The 20,154-nt window shown below is 40.2% G+C and overlaps 1 protein-coding gene across 3 annotated transcripts in view; it reads left to right on the top strand.

Annotated features, from left to right (window-relative positions):
- The window catches only part of CD99 (CD99 molecule (Xg blood group)), a 33,690-nt gene extending 13,925 nt beyond the window's left edge, over positions 1–19,765 (top strand). The window contains exons 2-11 of one of the 3 annotated variants that reach the window (XM_049834511.1): positions 8,923–8,958; positions 9,323–9,373; positions 9,854–9,886; positions 11,427–11,468; positions 11,616–11,657; positions 13,098–13,169; positions 14,503–14,544; positions 14,860–14,970; positions 15,812–15,865; positions 17,867–19,765. In XM_049834511.1, the coding sequence (XP_049690468.1) occupies positions 8,923–8,958; positions 9,323–9,373; positions 9,854–9,886; positions 11,427–11,468; positions 11,616–11,657; positions 13,098–13,169; positions 14,503–14,544; positions 14,860–14,970; positions 15,812–15,865; positions 17,867–17,892 (509 nt within the window). In that variant the 3' untranslated portion in view covers positions 17,893–19,765. Of the gene's footprint in view, positions 1–8,709; positions 8,959–9,322; positions 9,374–9,853; positions 9,887–11,426; positions 11,469–11,615; positions 11,658–13,097; positions 13,170–14,502; positions 14,545–14,859; positions 14,971–15,808; positions 15,866–17,866 lie in introns of those variants that run through there. The other 2 variants (XM_049834510.1, XM_049834509.1) reach the window with 2 other exon arrangements.
- Positions 19,766–20,154: the final 389 nt, after the last annotated feature.

Below are 20,154 nucleotides of genomic sequence, written 5' to 3' on the forward strand. Positions count from 1 at the left end.
AGAAGGCTGAAAATTTCAGTGTGCCTAGCACTCGCAGGTGCAAGGACCAACATGCAGGCTTTAAATAATGTAAGCCTAGGCAATATTTAATCAAACACCTGCAGCCTTCGTCAAGGGTGTGCTGCGCAGGAATGCAGACACGACTATGCTTCTGTCTGCCAGTCGTATTTTGCCTAGTCCCTGAATTTACACAAAAGGAAACTTCGTATTTGCTTTCTAGAAAATACTTTATTAAAATACTTACTAATTTAATAACACATTTATGCTTGGTAAGGCCAAGTACTTAGGTGAAATAGCAATAAGCATAGTATGTGACATTTGCAGTCTTGAAGCATGGTCAGGCCCTCCTGAAGTTACAGGTAAGAAGAAATGAGTGAAAGTCAAATAAATATGTCCAATATCTTTTTATGTGTTGCCACCTGGATTCAGCACCTTTATTATATTTTGCAAAATCCTCTTCCTCCCTTCCTGCTTCCCATCCCAGTGCCCCCAGAACTTAATCTTGTCATTTCTTAATGCAAGTGCCATGCTTCTGTCACCCAAATTTTCCTCTTAACAGCTTTTTTTTAGCGTAGGTTAGGTTTCCGCTTACAAACTTCATGAGACAGAGCAATGTATTTCAGTTCTCATCTGTAAAAAGAATTGCAGAGGGACAGAGTGATTTATTTTATTTGTAGTTATATGAGTTTTGTAGCACAAGGAATTTAGTCCAGTGACTAGAATTGGCCCAGGTCACAGAACCACAGGGTGCTGAGGCTGGAGGACACCTCAGGAGACCTTCCAGTCCTACCCCCTGCTCCAGCAGAGTCAGCCACTGTAGGTTGCCCAGGACCGTGGTCAGATGGGTTTTGAATATTTTGAGTATGTAGGGGAGGTGCTCTCTGCAAGAAATTACTTTCCTGGAAGCACGGAAAATACTTCAGCTCTTTCCAAGCTGCTGTTAGTGACAGTGCTTTGGAAGCCCTTTTAAGCTTAAGGAGCAGATCTGGGACCTGTTTGATGTTGGTTTGCCACTGAGGGTTGTAACCTGAAGAAAATCCCCAAGCATCCAAACTGTTGCTTAGAGGGAAAAGTGGTCACATCGGTTATGGACATGCAGAATTACAAATTGTAAGAAAACAACCAGATTGTGATAGACAACTCATCACTGGGCAGGTTGTGATTAAGATGCCAAGTATTTGTTTTATCTTCACTACTTGACTGAAGGACTCACAGGCGTTCACAGACCTCTTGCAACTGTTGTGTAGTTCTCTTTTACCCCTTCTCGTTTCTGGATAAGCAACTCAGCATTTCGCAGGACTGTTGCCATTGTGTTAGTTCTCTAGCGTCGTGGTTGACTCAGTTTTTCTGTATGCTTTCTGCTGATTTAGAGCTATTCATTCTGTCCTCTTACTCCTCTATGAAATCCTGCCCAGAAAACTCTGCTTATAGCTACTGTTCAGAGCCACATTGTATTTTCTTACTTTCTACCACTCAAAGGGGCTACAAAAGTTGCGCAGTGCATGGGAAGCTTTCAGACAAGCAAAATTCCCCAAACTGTGCTTCATAATATGGGGTTTTCTTCCCCAGTAAATGGCTTATTTTACCATCTTCTGTTAAAAAACCCTCACATGACTACAGTTCTTTAAGTGAATAGTTTTGAGTCAAATTGTCACCTTGTAGGCTTTTTACAAAATATTAAAATATTGCCAGTTTGGGATGGAAGGAACAGTTAGTAATTCAAATATTAAAATAAGTCAGAGATTAGTCTAAAACCTATTTTTTAGCAGTCAGATCAGAAAAAGATTAGGCCACATAATTGCCTAACTTTTTCTGTACTGTATTTTCAAGATTGGTACAAATAAAGTAATTTTTTAGGGAACTAGCTTTTGGATCACTGTACAAAAATTAAACATGATAGTTATTAGGATAATTTTACGCATCTTTTTGAAGAGGGAAATAAATCTTTTTATTGGTTGCAGCGGAGACTTAGCTGACTTTATTCCTGTCAGATACATTAGTGAACACTCCAGATGTGCAGAAAACAGACACTCCCCAGATGTAAAAAATTATCTTTGTTTTTGGGCTGATATACAGTTGTGATTTGTGTTTGGGCCATATTTACTTTAGGTAGGAAGGGGCTTCATTCTTCTAAACTGAATTTTATGCAAAACTTTTTGTTTTCTCTTACTCTGCAGAGAAACTAAACTTGAAAAGCAGCATCGATAGGTGGGTACTTGTATGAACAACAGGGTTTGAAACCAACTGTGTGGGATTTAATTTCATGAGACGCCAGTCAGGGCTAATTATAAACTGCTGTTTGGCAGTGGGAGTAAACATCCCATCTGTGTTCCCTGGTGCAGAGGGATTTTGCCTGCAAACCTCTGCCCTGACTGAGAGGAGTACAGTTTTAAGTACATTCTTCCACTTTCAGCGAGTGGTTTTCATGTTCCAGGTTCTCCATTTAAAAACCATTTAAATTTAGAAAGGCAGTTCTTACAGCAAGATACGGAGAACCAAGTCACCTTTCTCCCAGTTTTTTTGTGATTAAATTGCTTCTCTTGGTTTTGCCTGCTTAGGACATGTTGGAAAATAACTGCCAGAATGTGAACTGAGCAGTAGAAGACTTTTATTGTAGATAACTAATGCTGGTGGGGCAAAACCTGGATTGAAATCAAATGCTAGTAAACTTAAAAAGCAATTGTAAGGGATGTGATGGCTTTGCTGTGTTATTTAAAGTGTTTCATGAACAAGTTTCAATGTGTTGGCCTTCCTGTATTTTCTGTAGCTTCTGTTGTGGTCAGGTGTTGAGTATTTCTACTCCTCATGTGCTCCTTCCCCTTGGGGGACTGAAAACGAGACATGGGAGTATAAAATCCAGTTTCCCTGCTGGAAGCTGGAGAAACTGCTTTTCGCCTACTTGCCCAAGAATTTATGCCCTTGTGGCTACCAGCATCCTCATCCCCCAAGAGGGCTGCCAAACCTCATGTAAACAGTACAGAGATGAGAGGCCTCTTTGAGCTCAAGATTTTTGCAGATTTTGTGAAAATGAGCAGCTAGGCAGCCCGACAGACCCAAGTTGGGCAGTCGCCAACTGTATGAAATTTAGCAAGAGAAGGTGCCGGATCCTGCACCTGGGATGGGATAAGCCTGGTTATATGTACAGATTGGGCAACAAGAAGCTGGAGAGCAGTACCATGGAAAGAGATCTGAGGGTTTGGGTTGATGGCAAGTTGAACATGAGTCAACAGTGTGCCCTGGCAGCCAAAAGGGCCAACCATGTCCTGGGGTGCATCAAGCACAGTCGAGGGAGGTGATTGTCCCACTCTACACGGCACTGGTGCAGCCCCACCTTGAGTACTGCGTGCAGTTTTGGTGGCCTCAATATAGGGACATCAAATGGTTGGACTCAATGATCTTAACAGTCTCTTCCAACCTAAATGATTCTATGATTCTAGGAAACTGTTAGAGGGTGTCCAGAGGAGGGCAACCAAGATGGTGAAAGGCCTCGAGGGCAAGACTTACGAAGAGCAGCTGAGCTCACTTGGTTTGTTCAGCATGGAGAAGAGAAGGCTGAGGGGTGACCTCATTGCTGTCTACAGCTCCTTCAAGTGGGGCAGCCGAGGGGGAGGTGCTGATCTCCTCTCTCTGGTGACCAGTGATGGGACACAAGGAGATGGAATGAAGCTGCGTCAGGGGAAGTTCAGGCTGGACGTTAGGAAAGGCTTCTTCACTGAGAGGGTGGTCGGTCACTGGAACAAGCTCCCCAGGGAAGTGGTCATGACACCAAGCCCGTCAGAGTTCAAGAAACATCTGGACGATGCTTTTAGTCATATGGTTTAGTTTTAGGTAGTCCTGTGAGGAGCAGGGAGTTGGACTCGATGATCCTTATGGGTCCCTCCCCACTTGAGATACTCTGTGATTCTATGATTGTAAGTTAAGTCAGCCACTGATGGAATGGCAGGTAATGTCCAGCAGTGGGACAGGGACAAGTCGACCACTGTCACCTGGTCTGTAGGCCTACAACTGGAAGACCAGCTGCAGCCTGCAGGCTATGTGGCACTCTGTGGTGCGCAGGGCGCTGGGGAGGGAGGCAGGGAAGGAGGAGAGCGCCAGCATTTTTAGAAAAACAAAATTCAAGCAGTCTGTTGCTCAAGTCAGAAAGTTATGTTTGTGGTGATTCATCACGAGTCTCCTTTCTTGGTGTGTCGCCATACACGTGACTAATGGAGGAACTTTGCAAAGCTCGTGTTGGCTTCTGCACTGGAATGTAAATATGACTAATCTAATACCATAGCAGTAAGTATTGGAGAGCAGTGATGGATCTTTGCAAAGGACTCCTATTTGCGTAGTTACTTGGCTCTCTTGAATACCCTCTAGCTCATCAGCTTTTCAATTGCTCTTTTGTTTTTATCTGCTGGTTTTCCCCCATCTGGCACAAACCGTGCAGGTTATTGGGGACAGCCTGCTGAAGATCTGTCTCTTGAGAACCTGGTGTATGAGCTATGGACATGGAAGGAAAATAGTGTAGACACTTCTGAAATGTTCTTGAATCTGCTCATGCCCTTAGGAGCTTGTTGTGGGTTAGCCCTAGCTGGGTGGGTGCAACTAAGCACCACAAAGCCGCTCACTCAGCTCCCTCACAGTGAGATGGGGAGAGAATCAGAAGGGTAAAAGTGAGAAAAATCATGGGCTGAGATAAAGACAGTTTAATAGGGAAAGCAAAAGTCACATGCTCAAGCAAAGCAAACCAAGGAGTTCATTCACCACTTCCCATGGGCAGGCAGGTGTTCAGCCATCTCCAGGAAAGCGTAATGGTGACTTGGGAAGACAAACGCCATCACTCCCAACGTCCCCCCCTTCCTTCTTCTTCCCCCTTCAGCTTTATCTGCTGATCATGACGTCCTATGGTCTGGACTATCCCTTGGGTCAGTTGGGGTCAGCTGTCCCGGCTGTGTCCCCCCCAACTCCTTGTGCCCCCCCAGCCTGCTCGCTGCTGGGCTGGGGGGAGAAGCAGAAAAGCCCTTGGCTCTGTGTGAGCACTGCTCAGCAATAGCTAAAACTTCCCTATGTTATTGACACTGTTCTCAGCACAAATCCAAAACATAGCCCCATACTAGCTACTGTGAAGAAAATTAACTCTGTCCCAGCCAAAACCAGCACAGAGCTAGAAATACCTGCTGTGTTGTTGTGCTTTATATGCAATATAATATCTGCTTTATTTGCAATTATCTTTGATTAGACTAAGAAAATGCTCATAAGCTCAGTTACTCTGGGTGTTCCTTAAACCTGTAATGGGTGCAGCCTGCTACTACCTTTATTCTAGTTCTGTAGCTTTATCTCTGTTGTCTGATTGTTTCTTCCCTGGAATGAGCTGAATCCCTGGTGCTGAGCCTCTCTCCTTTCAGTCTAAATAATTGAACTTGTAGTTTAGTTGGACCCACCTATACTAAAAGCTGAGTGAGTACAGTTGTAAAAGCAAGGGCTTTAAAGACATATGAAGGTTTGTCATGAACAGTGGCGCAACACCTAGTCTTTGCTGGGAAAGCAGACCGCCATCACTTCAGACTGCAGATTATCGTAATGAGTTTCATACACTAGGTTTTGACATTTTCTGCTACTTTATTGAGATAAAGTAATGTGCTTGAAGAGCCTGGCATCTTGCTGCATGCTTGGAAGACAGAATTGTGGTTGCAGAATATTGAATAATTCAGTCAAAATAGAATTATTTTTTTCTTTTATTAACACTCAGATTTGTTTATTGGTCTCTCAAAGCATGTCTTATATGAGATTGGCAGTGAGCAGTCTCATCCTAAATTATTTCTCCGTGAAGTTCATGTGTGAAAACAATCCCTTAAAATAGAAATGTCACTGAATGCACACCCTTTTACACTGGTTTCCTCCTCTTGAGGGAAACCACTGCAGCTGGAACCATTCAGAGAGTTCTCGGACTAAGTTTCATGGTAGCAGTGGGAGACTCTTCAAATAGCCTCTTTTCTGCTCCAGGTGAAACTTCAGCTGCACCAAAGCATAATGTTGAGTGTATGTGCTTGTTCTTTCCCTCTGCCACTCCTTCTAAAATGAAATAGTGCTCTTGAAATATACCCATCAATGTAACATTTATTGACTTAGTAAACTATCTTTAACCTTGAGACAGATGGTGGTGGTCCATCCTCTGGTTGCTACTGTGGTAGAATATTTTGAGGAGCATGCATCTTCAGCAGATCGTTCTGCCTGCCTTCTTAAGAGTTAGACTAGCAAATATCTGATCAGGTCCTGTCTTAGGCATTCCTCCCTGGAGGACTTTAGCTTGCAAGATGTACATACTTGAGAAAGCAAACAAACCAGAATTGAAGTTTGAGGAACAACTATGCAAATACCTCTTTTAAATTTCTCTTGAGTGCTTTGACCTTTTTTGCCTATTAATATGGAGGTTTCTTGGTGTAGTCTGAACAAAGGGACAACTTAAGAGGTAACTGAGATTTGGGTCTTAGCAACTGCTCCCTTTACTGAGGTTTTTAAGATTGTATTGCAAGATGATGTAGGCTTCAGATAAACAACCTGCATATATTTTGCATTCTGTGAAACAGTTTTTCATGAGCTAAGTGTCTAAAAGAGCTTATGGTCTCCATCTGGAGTGAAGAACACCAAGTAAAATATCTTCTTGCTTTCTATCCAAGATCTATACCTAATGACTTTGTCCGGGACACTTTAAATGCCCTTTGCTTGTGCATCACATTAAAGCCAGGAATTGGCTCTGTTTTCATAACGGGGCCTGTCACAGACCAGGCAGTGCAACCTCCCTACATGGCTATGAGCAAGGTGATACTCAGTTTGAAAGTTACAGTGTGGAAATCGCTGCTTAGACCTCAGATTTCAGTTTCTGCTGTAGCAGTTCAGTTGGCCAGACTGAAGACTAGCTTGAAGGATGTTTTCAGGAAACTGCGAGCTTGCCTTTGATTTTTTTATTCAAGTTGTCATTCCTTGCTTCCATATTAAAAAAAAATAAAAATGTATCTTAGTCTCATTTCTTCTCTGGAAAAAAAAAAGGCATTATTAATGCAGTTATCTGCGAAAGAAAAGAGATTTCAATTTTGACCTCAGCTGAGAAGAAGGATGTCATCAAGTATATGAGCATCTGTCATTCCTGGTACTAGACTCATGATCTGTCCTTGTCTTAACTTGGCCTGTCGTGTAAGGAGAAGGAACATTCTGCTCATGGTTTTATTTTTGATGTTTGTTTTTTATTCCTCTCTTCAGATTTTGCAGTAGCCAGTTCTGATTCCTCTTCTGTAGCTACATTCTTAGAGGAAAAGCCAGGCACATCAAGGCGCTTGGTACTCAGTAGAAAAAGTCTTCCAGCTTCTTTGGGGCTGGAGCAGTGTATTTGGATGTCTTTTTCTTGAATAGCTGGTATCTACTTTCATGCCTTTTTTCCATGCTTCAGTGAAAGTAGGAATGATGAACTATCAGAAATATCCCAAGCAGTTGTTTTAGCTGTCCATTTATCTTACAAGCCTCTGCTGCTGAGATCACACTCATATTCATGCTGTGAAACCAGTTTGTATCATGAATATATTGAGTTAGTGTGTCTGCAGTTGGCTGGTGTTGTGGTTTAACCCCAGCCAGCAATGAAACACCACGCAGCTGTTCACTCACTTCCCCCCCACCCTGGGATGGGGGAGAGAATCAGGGAAAAAAATTATGTAAAACTCGTGGGTTGAGATAAAGACAGTTTAATAGGACAGAATGGAAGAAAATAGTAATGATGATAATAAAATGACTATAATAATAAAAAAAAAGTATTGGAATATACAAAACAATTGATGTACAATGCAGTTGCTCGCCACTCGCTGACCAATGCCCAGTTAGTTCCTGAGCAGTGATCCACCCCTCCTGGCCAACTCCCCCCAGTTTATATCCCAGACATGACGTCACATGGTCTGGAATACCCCTTTGGCCAGTTTGGGTCAGCGTCCTGGCTGTGTCCCCTCCCAACTTCTTGTGCCCCTCCAGCCTTCTTGCTGGCTGGGCAGGAGAAGCTGAAAACTCCTTGACTTAGTCTAAACACAGCTTAGCAACAGCTGAAAACATCAGTGTGTTATCAGCATTCTTCTCATACTGAATCCAAACCACTGCACTATACCAGCTACTAGAAGGAAAATTAACTCTATCCCAGCCAAAATCAGGACAGAGGGGTAAGCAGCAGTAGCTCTAGCAACTGACCTAAAGCAGCAAGAGAGAATGTTCTTCTCCTAAGGGCTGCAAATGAAACTTAATCCATTTGGAGTGGAGAGACCATAGTGGTGACAGCCACATTTAGCTGTCTTCTAGTAAGTTGAAGAGACTGCTCAAGATCAGCTGTGGTAATAACTTAACCACCTTCATACTGTTAACCTTTGTTAGGGGAAAAGATAAGTCTTATAAACCCATGAAAATTAATTTCTAATGCCAAGGTTATTAAATCTATTACCTGATCATATAACTTTCATATCAGCCTTTTTGCTCCAAGGCTCTTCTTCACACTTGAATCTTGTAAAGTCTTATGAATTGGAGCTGTGCCCTGCTCATTTTGTGGTTCAATGGAAAGAAGGCTGGGAAAGAATATGCTGTGGATGGCACTAAGAAAGCATGCAATAGGAGTGGCAAGAATAAAGGATTAACTGCTTTGTATTTACTGTAGAAATATATGTTCTGGCCTTCCGGATCCTTTCTATAGAGACAATTTTTAGTGCTGTTCCTTTGTTTTCCAAAGAGATGTGTAGATAGTGGTCTCGAGAAATAGAGAAGAGTGTCTTCAGCCCTTACTCAAAATATTCTTCAAGTCTGACACAGGAAGCAGAAAACATACCTCAAGATAGATCAAAGACATGTTCGTGACTGTAATAAGTGTTGGGTTTGAGTACACAATACCAGTGTTCTTACTGTTGCTTTCATCTACAGGCAATTTTGACGACTTCAACTTACAAGATGCATTTGGTAATTATTACACTCTTGCAAATTTTGGGAGGTAGGTGGGAAAATAGTGACTGCTCTTTTGACTTGTTTGTTCCTGAGTATCACTGCATGACCAAGCATGACACCTTCCCCACATATGGTTTGTTTAAACCCCAGTGGAACAATTCAGCTATGGGTGTGTCAAAATGTTGACTGCATAGAACTGAAATGTGTCTTTGGGAACATTCAGGGATTCCTTTTAAGGGGAAAATGTCTTGCTATATAGACATAATCCTGTGCATTTCATTGTGAAGATATAGGCTTATATTTGCCCTTCAATGTATCTTCTGAACAGTGTGTTAAATGGTATTTAAACTTTTTTTTTTTTCCTAACCGTCCCTGATAGAACCTACAAAGAATCCTCTTCCATCTCAGAAGCCATCAGTATCAGATTCAGGTGAGATCTAATTGGTTTGTAATGCCTTTCACTGTGAAGTCAAGTGTAGTTGTACATACTAATTCAAGAGCCTGAATTTTTCAAGTCAGTGGCATACAGAGTTGTGATATTTCTATAAAAGAAAGTTGTTCCCTAATAGCAAAAGGATTTCTGCATTTTGGAGTCTTCTGCTGGTGTTTTCACAAATTCACTTTGTGATTTCACAAGCTTAAAGACCCTGTGAGAATCCCTTCTTTTGCTTTCAGTCTGTATGTTTTGAGCTTGCTCACCCTGAGCTGGCCCTTGGCATGTACCATGACCACCAAAAGCAGCATGTAGTTTGACAAATAATGCCTGGTAGCTCTGTGGTGCTTTTCCATGGGCCACTATTGAATGAGCATGCCATTATATTAAACATTGTGAGGTGCATTTTGTGTCAAAATAGTCTAAAACTAGCTCAGTTTTTGCATTACGTTTAAAACTTCTTTTCCTTCTTTGTAGGTGATTTCAGCTTGGAAGATGCTCTTCATCCTGGTAAGTATCATGTTTTCCTGGATACTGCTCAGTGTTACTTGGTGCAATGTCTATTACTTAAATGTAATAAGGGCGCTGAGCTGCTTAAGGTAAAAGGCTGCAGATAAGAATAATGCAGTCTAGTTATGTTTGTTTACCTTCATTTTTAAGGGTCTGGATCACAAAAACTGTATGTATTTTACTCATTTGATAGACAAGTCCCACTTGTTTCATTGCTGGGTCTTCACTAGATGGCACTAATTCCATAAAGTATTACTTATGGAAGTAGTTTTTAAATCTGAAGTAATCTCTTCCTTTCCAGGAAGTAATTTTAGTAGCACAAGGAAACATTAATCTGTTTGAAATAATATGAGGGAAGGTGCTCTTTCTAATGCGCGTCAGCTCTGCGGTGTGGGCAGCAGTAGAAATTGCAGTATTTTTTTCACTCAGCCAGTAAAAGATGCGTCCAGTTAGGCAGATAATGCACAGTAGCTTTTTGAGTACCATCACTGGACCTGTTGCAGTATAGACAGCTTTCCTAACACAGGGCATACAGTTGTAGGACAGTAGCACTGTTTGCTGCTCTGTTTGATTTAGCCCTTTGAAGTTTTGTCTCTCTTAAAACAGTCTGTTTCCAACTGCTGATGGTTTTGAAAACAGAATTGGCTAATTGGGAAACAGTTGGCTGAATGAATCAGAAGGTCCACGTAAGTGAAGAGAGAGGATCCTTTATAGGACAGCAAGCCTAAGCTGGGGTCTTAGAACTGTGCTCTGGAGGTGCCTGCCTCTTTACTTTGAATATGCAGAGAGCCTAAGGAGACCTGATCTGATTTGTGCTAGAGCTGGGAGGAAGCAAGACCATGCAACATCAAGGAGAAGTAGCATACAGAAGAAATGGGCCACTACATTGGTTCAGCTGTTGGTGAAAACACGGTTTTAGAAAGCACTGCTGGTGTGTAAATTTGATGTGGGCAACAAAGACTGACCAAACAGTACAGAGATAATTACTAAGATATCTTATTCTGCTATTTTGTGGCAAGCTAAATGAAGTGTCACTGTGGGGACTATATTTCTACTTCTATTGTGTATATCTTGTCCAGTTTTTTGTTTGGTTTTTTTGGGGGGGTTGTGGTGGGGTTTTTTAGAGTAAGGTACCAACCTTTATTGTTGGTTAAAATCTGGTAGTTTTAAAAGAGGAAGCAGCCAAGTAATCTGTACCTGGTAGAAAAATTTAAAGAAGTTCAACGTTGGAAATCAGATATGCAAACTAAAATACTGCGTAACACTTACTGAGTTCTTCTGTATATGTTCAGTTATAGCAAGGGTCTGACATACAAGCTAATGTAGTAGAAAAACTGTTAATTGCATTAAAGTACAGTGTTTAACCTAAAATAACAAAACAAATACAGCATTAGCTAATGAAAGGAAAGGAAAATTACATGGGGAAGATTTGATACCATTTTTTAGGTCAGGTGGTCTTTCAAGGTCACTATATGCTCTGGTTTTGGTTTCTTCACACTAGTAACTTTGCTGACTTTATGCTAACTCTATTTGTCTACAGGTGACCCCAAGCCAGGTCCGCCTGCAACTCCTAGAGACACTGGTAAGACTGACCTAACAGGAATTTCTGAACAGTAGAAAAGTATTTGTTAATCTTTCCTAGTCCCTTTCAAAGTTACTGTATTATAGTCTGCTTTTGATATCTTAACCTTTTTATTTTTTTTTTTTCTAAATATCTCTTTGTGTGTAGATAACCCCAAGCAAGGTCCACCTGCACATCCTAAAGACACTGGTATGGCTTCTAGCACAATCTTCTGAATCGTGACATGGTTTTACTATCTCAGTTAAACTTCTAATAATTATTGCTTGTTAACTGGGTGCTATGTATGTCAGATGTTGCACTGGATAAACACTGAGGATTCAGGAAAAATTGTCTTGCAAATAAGCTTTGCGGTAGTCTTGAAATTTCATAACAAACCTGTTGAGTCACTTTCCATTCACTTAAAAGCGGGATGGTGTGGGGAGGAGAAAGGATGGGACAGAGTGTGTGTGCTTGGGGCAATGCTGTTCTTGGCTGCTTATGGTGGAGCACCTGTGTATTGGATTGAGTCCCTTCATCTTTACAAACTGAATCCCTACTAGTCATGCTAAAAAGTAGAAACTACCTGTGATCTGTATTCTTAAAGCATCTAAATTAAAGGTAAAGCTCAAAGTTAGAGTTGGGTGTTTATTAATGTTTTTTTAAAGGCCCAGTTAAGAAATTCAATTCTTTTGTGTTTGAAAGGCTTAAAATACATGTTCTTCCCTGCCTGTTGTGCTTTAGAGGTCTTTTCTGTCTTTGCCTAACTCAGAACAAAACAGATTCAGATGGATGCAGCTGTGATGATGCCATTATCCATGAATATGTTGGTAAAGAGTCCTTACCTGGAATGCAAGCACTGGTTCTTGTTTCTTCTCCTGCCTGATTTGCAGCAGATACTTGAATTCAGATCTTGCATGCCTCAGTACAGTGCTTTTGCCACCCAACTAAAATGTCCTCTGATGCAATGCTTTTAGTTTTGCTGCTCGAAACAGATTGGCTTTGCATAAACTGAAGATTCATTTGGCAGCAGAGGGAAGGAGGAGAACTCAGCCCCCATGAGGTAGGGTCCAGTGGAAGAGGAGAGGGACTGGTTCAATGTCCTGCAATAAATCAGAGGAGGGAATTACATTTGGATCTTCCCATCATCTTGCAAGTACAGCAGACACTGGACTGTGGCATGTTGAACTCTTTTTTTTCCTCTAGCTACTGTGTTGTACAGGTTCAAAAGACTGGTTGTGACTTAGAAACCCAACACAGCTGCAGCCTTGAAAAGAAATGGTCCTTTCCTGTCCATGTCCTTTCTCTGCTTCAACAGGATAGTGAGACTTGGGCTGTTCAGTTAAGTAGTTTACAGGGCTTCTTGCTTGCTTAGTCTATGACTTGTGCAGTACTACCTGCTCCTGGACACCGACTTCTCTCTGTTCAGGAAATCCAGAGGCAGTAGTGCTGCTATCAAACTGTGTAGTGCTGAGCTGAAGGGACTTGAGATTGGGAGGGCTTTTGAAATGTGAACATGTTGCGAGTATGACACTGAGCCTAAAACCACCACAAACTCAGCTGAACGATCTCGAGAAAACTTCCATGTCATTATGTGCCTTGAGATGTCTTTTCACTGAACTTAAAATGTGTAAAATAATTTTTTTTTAATAGGCAAACTTGATGATTCAGATCTATACGATGGTCATTTACCAAACAGAGGAGGTCATGGTGGTGGCAGCAATGGTAAGATAGTACATTGTGCTTCATATCAATCCTATGGCCACCTGAGCTTTTGATAAAAGCTTGCTCACAAGCTGGTTAACATGGTCTAATTTGTAACACCTTTGGTTCTGATATCTGAAACTGAAGAGCATACCTTCCAGTTCAAAAGCAATGTATTCTGTCTCTGCCAAAACCTCCCAGATATTTAAGGGGTAAAACTGGTCTAGAGGTAAAACCTTCAATGATTTTTACTGTTATGCTAAGAAAGGTGCGTTTTAAAACTGAGATGTAAATGTGGTGCTTATTTCAAAATTCACCATGACTGTAGTTCTTAAAGGCATCCAGGTATTATTTTCAGATCTTCTGTGACATACTCTCAGTTTCTTTTAGTTCTTGTGGTTAGGAAGCCCAGGGCTGGGCCAGAAGAGGGTCTGCCATGTGTTCTCAAAGATTTCATATGTCCCAGAGGACAAATTGATCCTTATACTTCAAAGTGATGTAGGGTATTCCTACTCTGAGCAGCACAAAACCATTTCATAGCTTACTCTCAGAGTAATCTGCCATGTCTAATCATTATGGTGCAGCTCAGTACAGAGATGGTCACTGGGATCAAGCTGCACATGACAGTAGTCATCATTAAGATGGGGTTAGTCATCCCTGTGTGCATTACTGCAACTTTACTATTTCCAGATCAGAGTTACCTTAAGTATCTTGATGTGGTGTTGAGATGTGCCACTGGTTACTGACTTCTTCAGAGAGTTGTCCTAGACAGAGGTTAATGATCCTAATTTTTTGGGAAGCTTTCACTTTCCAAGGTTACTTTGGGGCAGTAACATGAAAATTGGTGGGGGCAAGAAGCATCTGTTGAGACTCGTGTGGTGTTTTCATCTGCACAGGTTCCTGCTTCAGTGGTATGAGTTGCATAGTGATAAATAAAGATGGTATTTACAGAACTTCTGTCTTGTTTGCTAAGAGAATTGCAAAGGTATTTAGTAAATGAGGCTGGGATTTTAGGAAGAGATAGTTGGTTCCATGGAAATACAGTTGAATGCTACCCTGAAATTACATGCTCTTCCTCTCCACTGAGTATTCGGTGGTGGTGGGCAAATTGATTAAACCAGATTTCACAGGTGTGCTGCGCTCATTTTGTAGAAGTGCTGAGCACCCAAGGCTGAAGTTAGCACCACCATGAGCTGTGCTTTGAAAATAGAAAGTTTGAGTGCCAGAGCTTAGCACTGTATCGATATAATAGATGGCTTGCAATTTTGCATGGTTAATTGATTAAAAGGTTGTCAATTATTATATGACTGTTCTTTAGACATGTAAACTCTAAACCTTTTGTTCATTTTTACAGAACGGAAGGACCCAAGTCCAAATGATGGCCAAACAGCTGAGGGTAAATATATAAATCTATGTCTGTGATAGATTTAGCTACAAAAGGGTAGTTTTTTTTAATTAGTGGAACTTAAAAGAGGCATGCTTAAGTTGCTTAACAATAGGCATTGCTAAGAAATCAATGATTATAAAATTAGAGGATTCAGTTTTCATTATCCACAAAGACAGAAAGAGTTGATTACTACAGTTTCATGTAATAATTTCAGTTTATTGTTTTTTGGAAGTATTCACAGAGTTTACTTTGAGACAATACAAGTTTGACATTACTTTCAATTCTGGAAAATGTATACAACCTTTTTTTTTCCCTCCACCCCAGCTTCTCAGGGAGCCATAGCTGGAATTGTTAGTGCTGTGTTTGCTACTGTAATTGGAGCAGTATCTAGTTTCATTGCTTACCAGAAGAAGAAACTCTGTTTCAAACAAAGTGGTAAGAATTCTAAATTAGTTTTGTTTTCTACTGTCTAAAGAGATGTGGTTTTGTATTTATATGGGGGGCTAGAAATTGATCTTATGCATAAGGTAGTTTTAATAGCATGGTGAATTTGTGTTCACGGGGAGTAACCTCTCTTACTAGTCATCTAAGACAGGGTGTTTGAAGAATGTCTCACCCAAAATTTAGACTTTCAGAAGCAGACAGACTTAAGGGTCTGCATTTCTTAAAATAAAAGCACTTTCTGCTAAAGAGTAAGCAGGAGAGACTGCAAGAAAACATTTCTTTAAGGAAAATTGAGTGCAAGTTGGGGATTAGACGCTATTTTTGTGGTGAAAAATACTTTGTTATTTCTAATTTTGTAAATCTTGCCTTTGTGTTTTCACAAGATGTTTGCCTACATACTAGTTTTCTGACAGCTACCTGGATATTCATCTCCAAATGATTCTTTCTTCTGAGTCATCTATTGCTTGCTGTCTGCTTCCTTTTCACCTAAATAAGATATAACTTGTATCAGAGAACTTTGGGAGTACTGTGGGTGATAGGTGGGGCAGAAGCTTTGGTTTTGTCCTTTCTAGTCTTTCTGAGTAGTTGTTGAAGGGAGATAATAAAGCAGTCATCCAGCCAGGCACTGCTGTTTTTAATTTAGGAAGTTTAGAAACTGAATAACATCTACCACGCATGTTAAAATTAGCATGCAGGCAACACAAGGGCAACTCAATTACTATCAGCAGCCCAGATTCTTCAGTGCTATTTCTTCTCACAAATTATCTCCATTAATCAACAACTTTGAAGATAAGAGAATTTGAATGCTAAAAGTCTGTTTTTTTCCTAGCAGATGAAGAGAATGTGAATATGGATAGCCATCGGGGAGCGCAATCTGAGCCACCTGGTAAGAGAAGAATCTAGATGGAAAATCAGCTTTTTGGTGGGGATCCTATTAAATGCATTTAACTGACATCTAACATAATGGACAAAATTAGTTAGGCTGTTTTGTTTTGTTTCGCAAAAAAATGATTGTAACTACCATGACAGCTTAGAATTGAATCAAGATTTCAGTTCTGATAATATGGCCACTCTTCTCTAGTTTTTCATTCTTTGAACAGATTGGTTTATTGCCTTGAGGAGTCCTTGAAATACAGAAGCTGGAGAAAGTAGAGAATTTAATTTTCTCTGAAAAGTGTTAGTAAAGACAATTATGAAAGCACAAGCCTGCCCCTATAGTGTGATACTTAACTGCAGTTCGCTGACAGGTGTTTTATCAGTGTATGTTGTGTCTGATTGGAATCTGATACCTTTTTTGGTTGTAAACCCATAGAGAACTCTGCAAGAAAGTATATTAAAAAATGTTAATAGTTTTTGGACAGAGGTGAAACTACACTGGGAGCAAGGAGGTCTGAACTTACTAGCATGTTGTTGTAACTAAAACATTCTCTGCTGTGAACAGAGAATGATTCTTGTATGAAAGAATCATCACATAATAAATCTTTCTACAATGGTGACAGCTGTGGAAGGATCTCTTTTAAAGCAACAAAAACCCTAACAACCTCACCCTTCCAGGTATGGTTGTCTGGGGTACTTGGCTGATGGAACAGATGATTAACTCCAGGAAAGCCATAGACAGATCTGGAGGAAACAGTATAGGTGAAGACTTGGCCTTCTAGCCCTTGTGACTGGTCAACAAAAGAAGAAGCAGTACAAACTCATGCTGAAGCTTGTTGAGAGTCTTTGAAACACTGAATATTAAAATCTCAAAGCAGTATAGATCTGCAATATATTCTTCTGTGGGCTTAATCTAAAACCTGCAGAACTAGTTCTTGTTTTTTTATAATTTAAAAAAAAATTATACCTTATTTCTCTTAGGTATTTCATCAGTTTGCTAAAAACTTCCATCTGGCTCATGATCCTCTTTATAAACATTTTTCCTTTAAGCTGTTACATATATAAAAATCTCAAGGAGAAAACATTTTCTTGTGACTGGCTGTTGAAGTCAGGACTGGAGATAGGCAGGTATCCTCAATTCGGCTACACATTAGTGAAGCAAGCAGTATTGTCCAAACACCTCTACCAAAGGCAGTTAACATATGAGTTGGAGTCAGAATATGCTAAAATTTTGGGCAAGATTCACCAGAACTCAGATGTGAAAGATGAGCCAGACGATGCATACTTTATTTTAACCAATAAAATCAAATGTGGCATGTTATCATAAATGATTACTCCTGCCCACATATTGATGTCATGTTACATCCCAAATTTCATACCTCTATTATATTTTGCAGGCAAGTGTGAGCATGTTTTGAGCCAAGAAACTGGGCAATCATGGTCAGCATGGTGCTACTCCTGATCTAAGTTCTGGGAGTCAGCAGACATTAGCTCTGCTTTTGGTAATATAGTGTTGATGCACCTACATGGCTTCTAGTTAGAAGCAGTCTTGCATTAAGCCAGGTCAGATGGCATGGCAGAAGAGGTTTGCATTTTTTAAATTTTATGTAGACTTATCTTTGACTTCCTGAAAATGTAGATAACCTAGGCTAGTGCTTTCTTTGAACAAACCACTTTTTCTATCTGTTATGCAGACTGTACTCCATTTCATTTTTGCATCCACAAAACTGCAAGTCTGAAACTGCATGTTGGGTTATACTGCAAGTGTAGATAGCTACACGGATCCAGTAGGATGTGGTTATTTGAGTTAGAAATCTGGGATGTAACATCCCTTGGTATGCAGGGTGCTGGCTTCACAGAATCAAGCCTCTGCTTACCTGAATTTATCTCACAGTTTCAAATGCCTACTAAAAAAAGTCTGTTGTCCACATACAGTGTTACACAGTAATACATAACTTACAATATATACTAATTTAGTGTATTAATCTTGAGTTGTTTTTCACTTTTTTAGTTCAGCGCACACTTCTGGAGAACTAAATTCAAGAAAACACGATGAAGAACAGATCATTGAAACTGGATAGAGAGCCTGCATTCTGCCTGAAAAAAAAAAAAGGAAACAAAAAAAGCATAATGTAAACAGCAGTGTCTGAAGCTGCATGAGAAAACAGTTCTTGTTTGAAACACATCTGGGAGTGTGACTTAGACATGAGTACTTCTCTATGGTTAGAGTACTTCTCTATGGTTAGCCCTGTGAAGCATTGTTGCACACCAATATATGGCCTTAATGACAGGAGTGTAGAAGTATGTTGTGCCTTTACATTCTTTCCTTTACTCCTGTGACAAATGGGTGTGTCTCAAGTGCATTCAGTATGTTTAACTTTTCCTTACCTCTCCAAAAACAATAAGCAATTAATGTTTTGTTATGCCATTGCTTTCAGGCAGTGCAAACATTTTTTTAATATCCTGAACGCAGTGAGTGTACCCGCCAAACAACTGGGTGTATGTTGTGGGCACCTGAAAGCAAATGGCTCACTGTGTGTGGGTAATGGATCTGGGTGGGGGTGCTGCTGATACAGTCTGTGTAGTTGCCTGGGTCAGCCACCAGGGAAGGGATACTTGTTCTTGAGCATCCAGGAGACAAAAATTCAGTTTTGTTTTTGCATATTTTTTTTTTTGTTGCATCTGTCTGGTACAGATTCAGAACACCCAAACTAGTGCACACAGACCCTTCATCCTTTCTGGTTCTTCCTGCTTAGCAAGTATTGAGCTGGTCAAATGTGGAAAAGCCTGATTTGCAAATCAGAACCATAATCGATTTTGTACATCTGGTAAGAGTGGTGTTTGGCAATTGTCTAAACAGTTGTGGATGAAGTATTGGGGAGTGGGTATTGACATCTTCAGGCTTCCATAACCAAAAACTTAACAGAAAATAATGTTGAATTCAAAAGGCTTATAAGACAGAAACAGTTTGAAAGTACATAATAGCAAGACTGACCAGAACAACCCAGCCTCATTCCACAAGCATCCTTTGAACAATATAAATAGCATATGTGTGAAGAATGCTTTTGGACTTGTGAAGGATTGCCATCGGGATGAGGACCTGTGATTGCATCCTCAACTGAAAGCACTTGAGTTTTGCTGTGGCTCTTGAAAGCCGCAGGAAGGTTTCAAGGATTTGTGGAAACATGGAAAACTGCAACTCATAACAGTTAAAGGACTAAGTCTGCAATAATAACTAGTTCTGTCTGGAAGGAATAGTCTGACCAGTTCTGTTGGCTTTCATTCTAATTGTTTCCAATTTTCATGCAATTTTACGATATGTGTCTTACTAATGTGCTTCAGCCACCTGGCAGAGTTCTACAGAAAGATGTCATTTCATGGAACATCTTAGAAGTCATTATGAATTTGGATATTAAACATGTAAATATGTCTGTGCATTCAAATATGAATGTATGCCAAGGATAATTCATTTAAGAATTTCTTGTACATGTTCCTTAGCTTGCAACAAAGCTCTACACAGATTTTAGTATTTTGTTATGGAATTAATTTGTAAACCTCTTTTTGCCCCACTTCTGCTTTTAGTATAAAACTGCTAAAACCTTTAAATGTGTTTGAGGGTGCAAAAGTGATTTTTATATAAACATTTGATCTATGTAAATACAAAGAAATGGAATGTACTGCTTACCTGCATGAATAAACAGGTATCTCATATCAATGCCAAGTGTAGAGAAAATGGAAATAAGCCAGTGTTTCTTAGGGATAGAATGGCAGGGGAAGCTCAAACTACCTTTTAGCTAACCAGACTCTTGAATCCTTCTTCAGCTTTTGCAAGCATAAAAATTACTTACTAAAACCTCCTATCAACATTGTGATTTTTCTAAAAAGAAATAAAAAAAAAAAAGAAAACGTTTTTGTATATTCCTTTGTAGTAGCTCTAGAAATACAAAAATTTTGGTGCTCTACCAGAGAGTTTTTCTGTCTGCTCCATCAACAATTCGAGTTTATTTCTTACAGATGTTTTAATCATTTTAGAAGGAAGTTGGCCAGTAGCAACAAAGCTGTGAACTGCTTTCACAGGGTGCTTACCAGTTGGAAGTGCAGAGAAGACCTCTATCTGTGTGAAGGACAGCACCTAGATTTGGTAACACAGAATCTACTGAAAATATACACAGCAATAGAAGGCTTAGTATGGGCAAACTTAATGGCGTTTGCCTTGAGTGTTGCTCAGCCACCTGCCATCGCAGCCCTTAGGAATTGACACTTTTGCAGGGCCATGAGTCATTGTCTCACCTTGTGATA

This window comes from Accipiter gentilis, chromosome 31 (assembly GCF_929443795.1).
Source record: "Accipiter gentilis chromosome 31, bAccGen1.1, whole genome shotgun sequence".
Lineage (NCBI taxonomy): Eukaryota > Metazoa > Chordata > Aves > Accipitriformes > Accipitridae > Astur > Astur gentilis.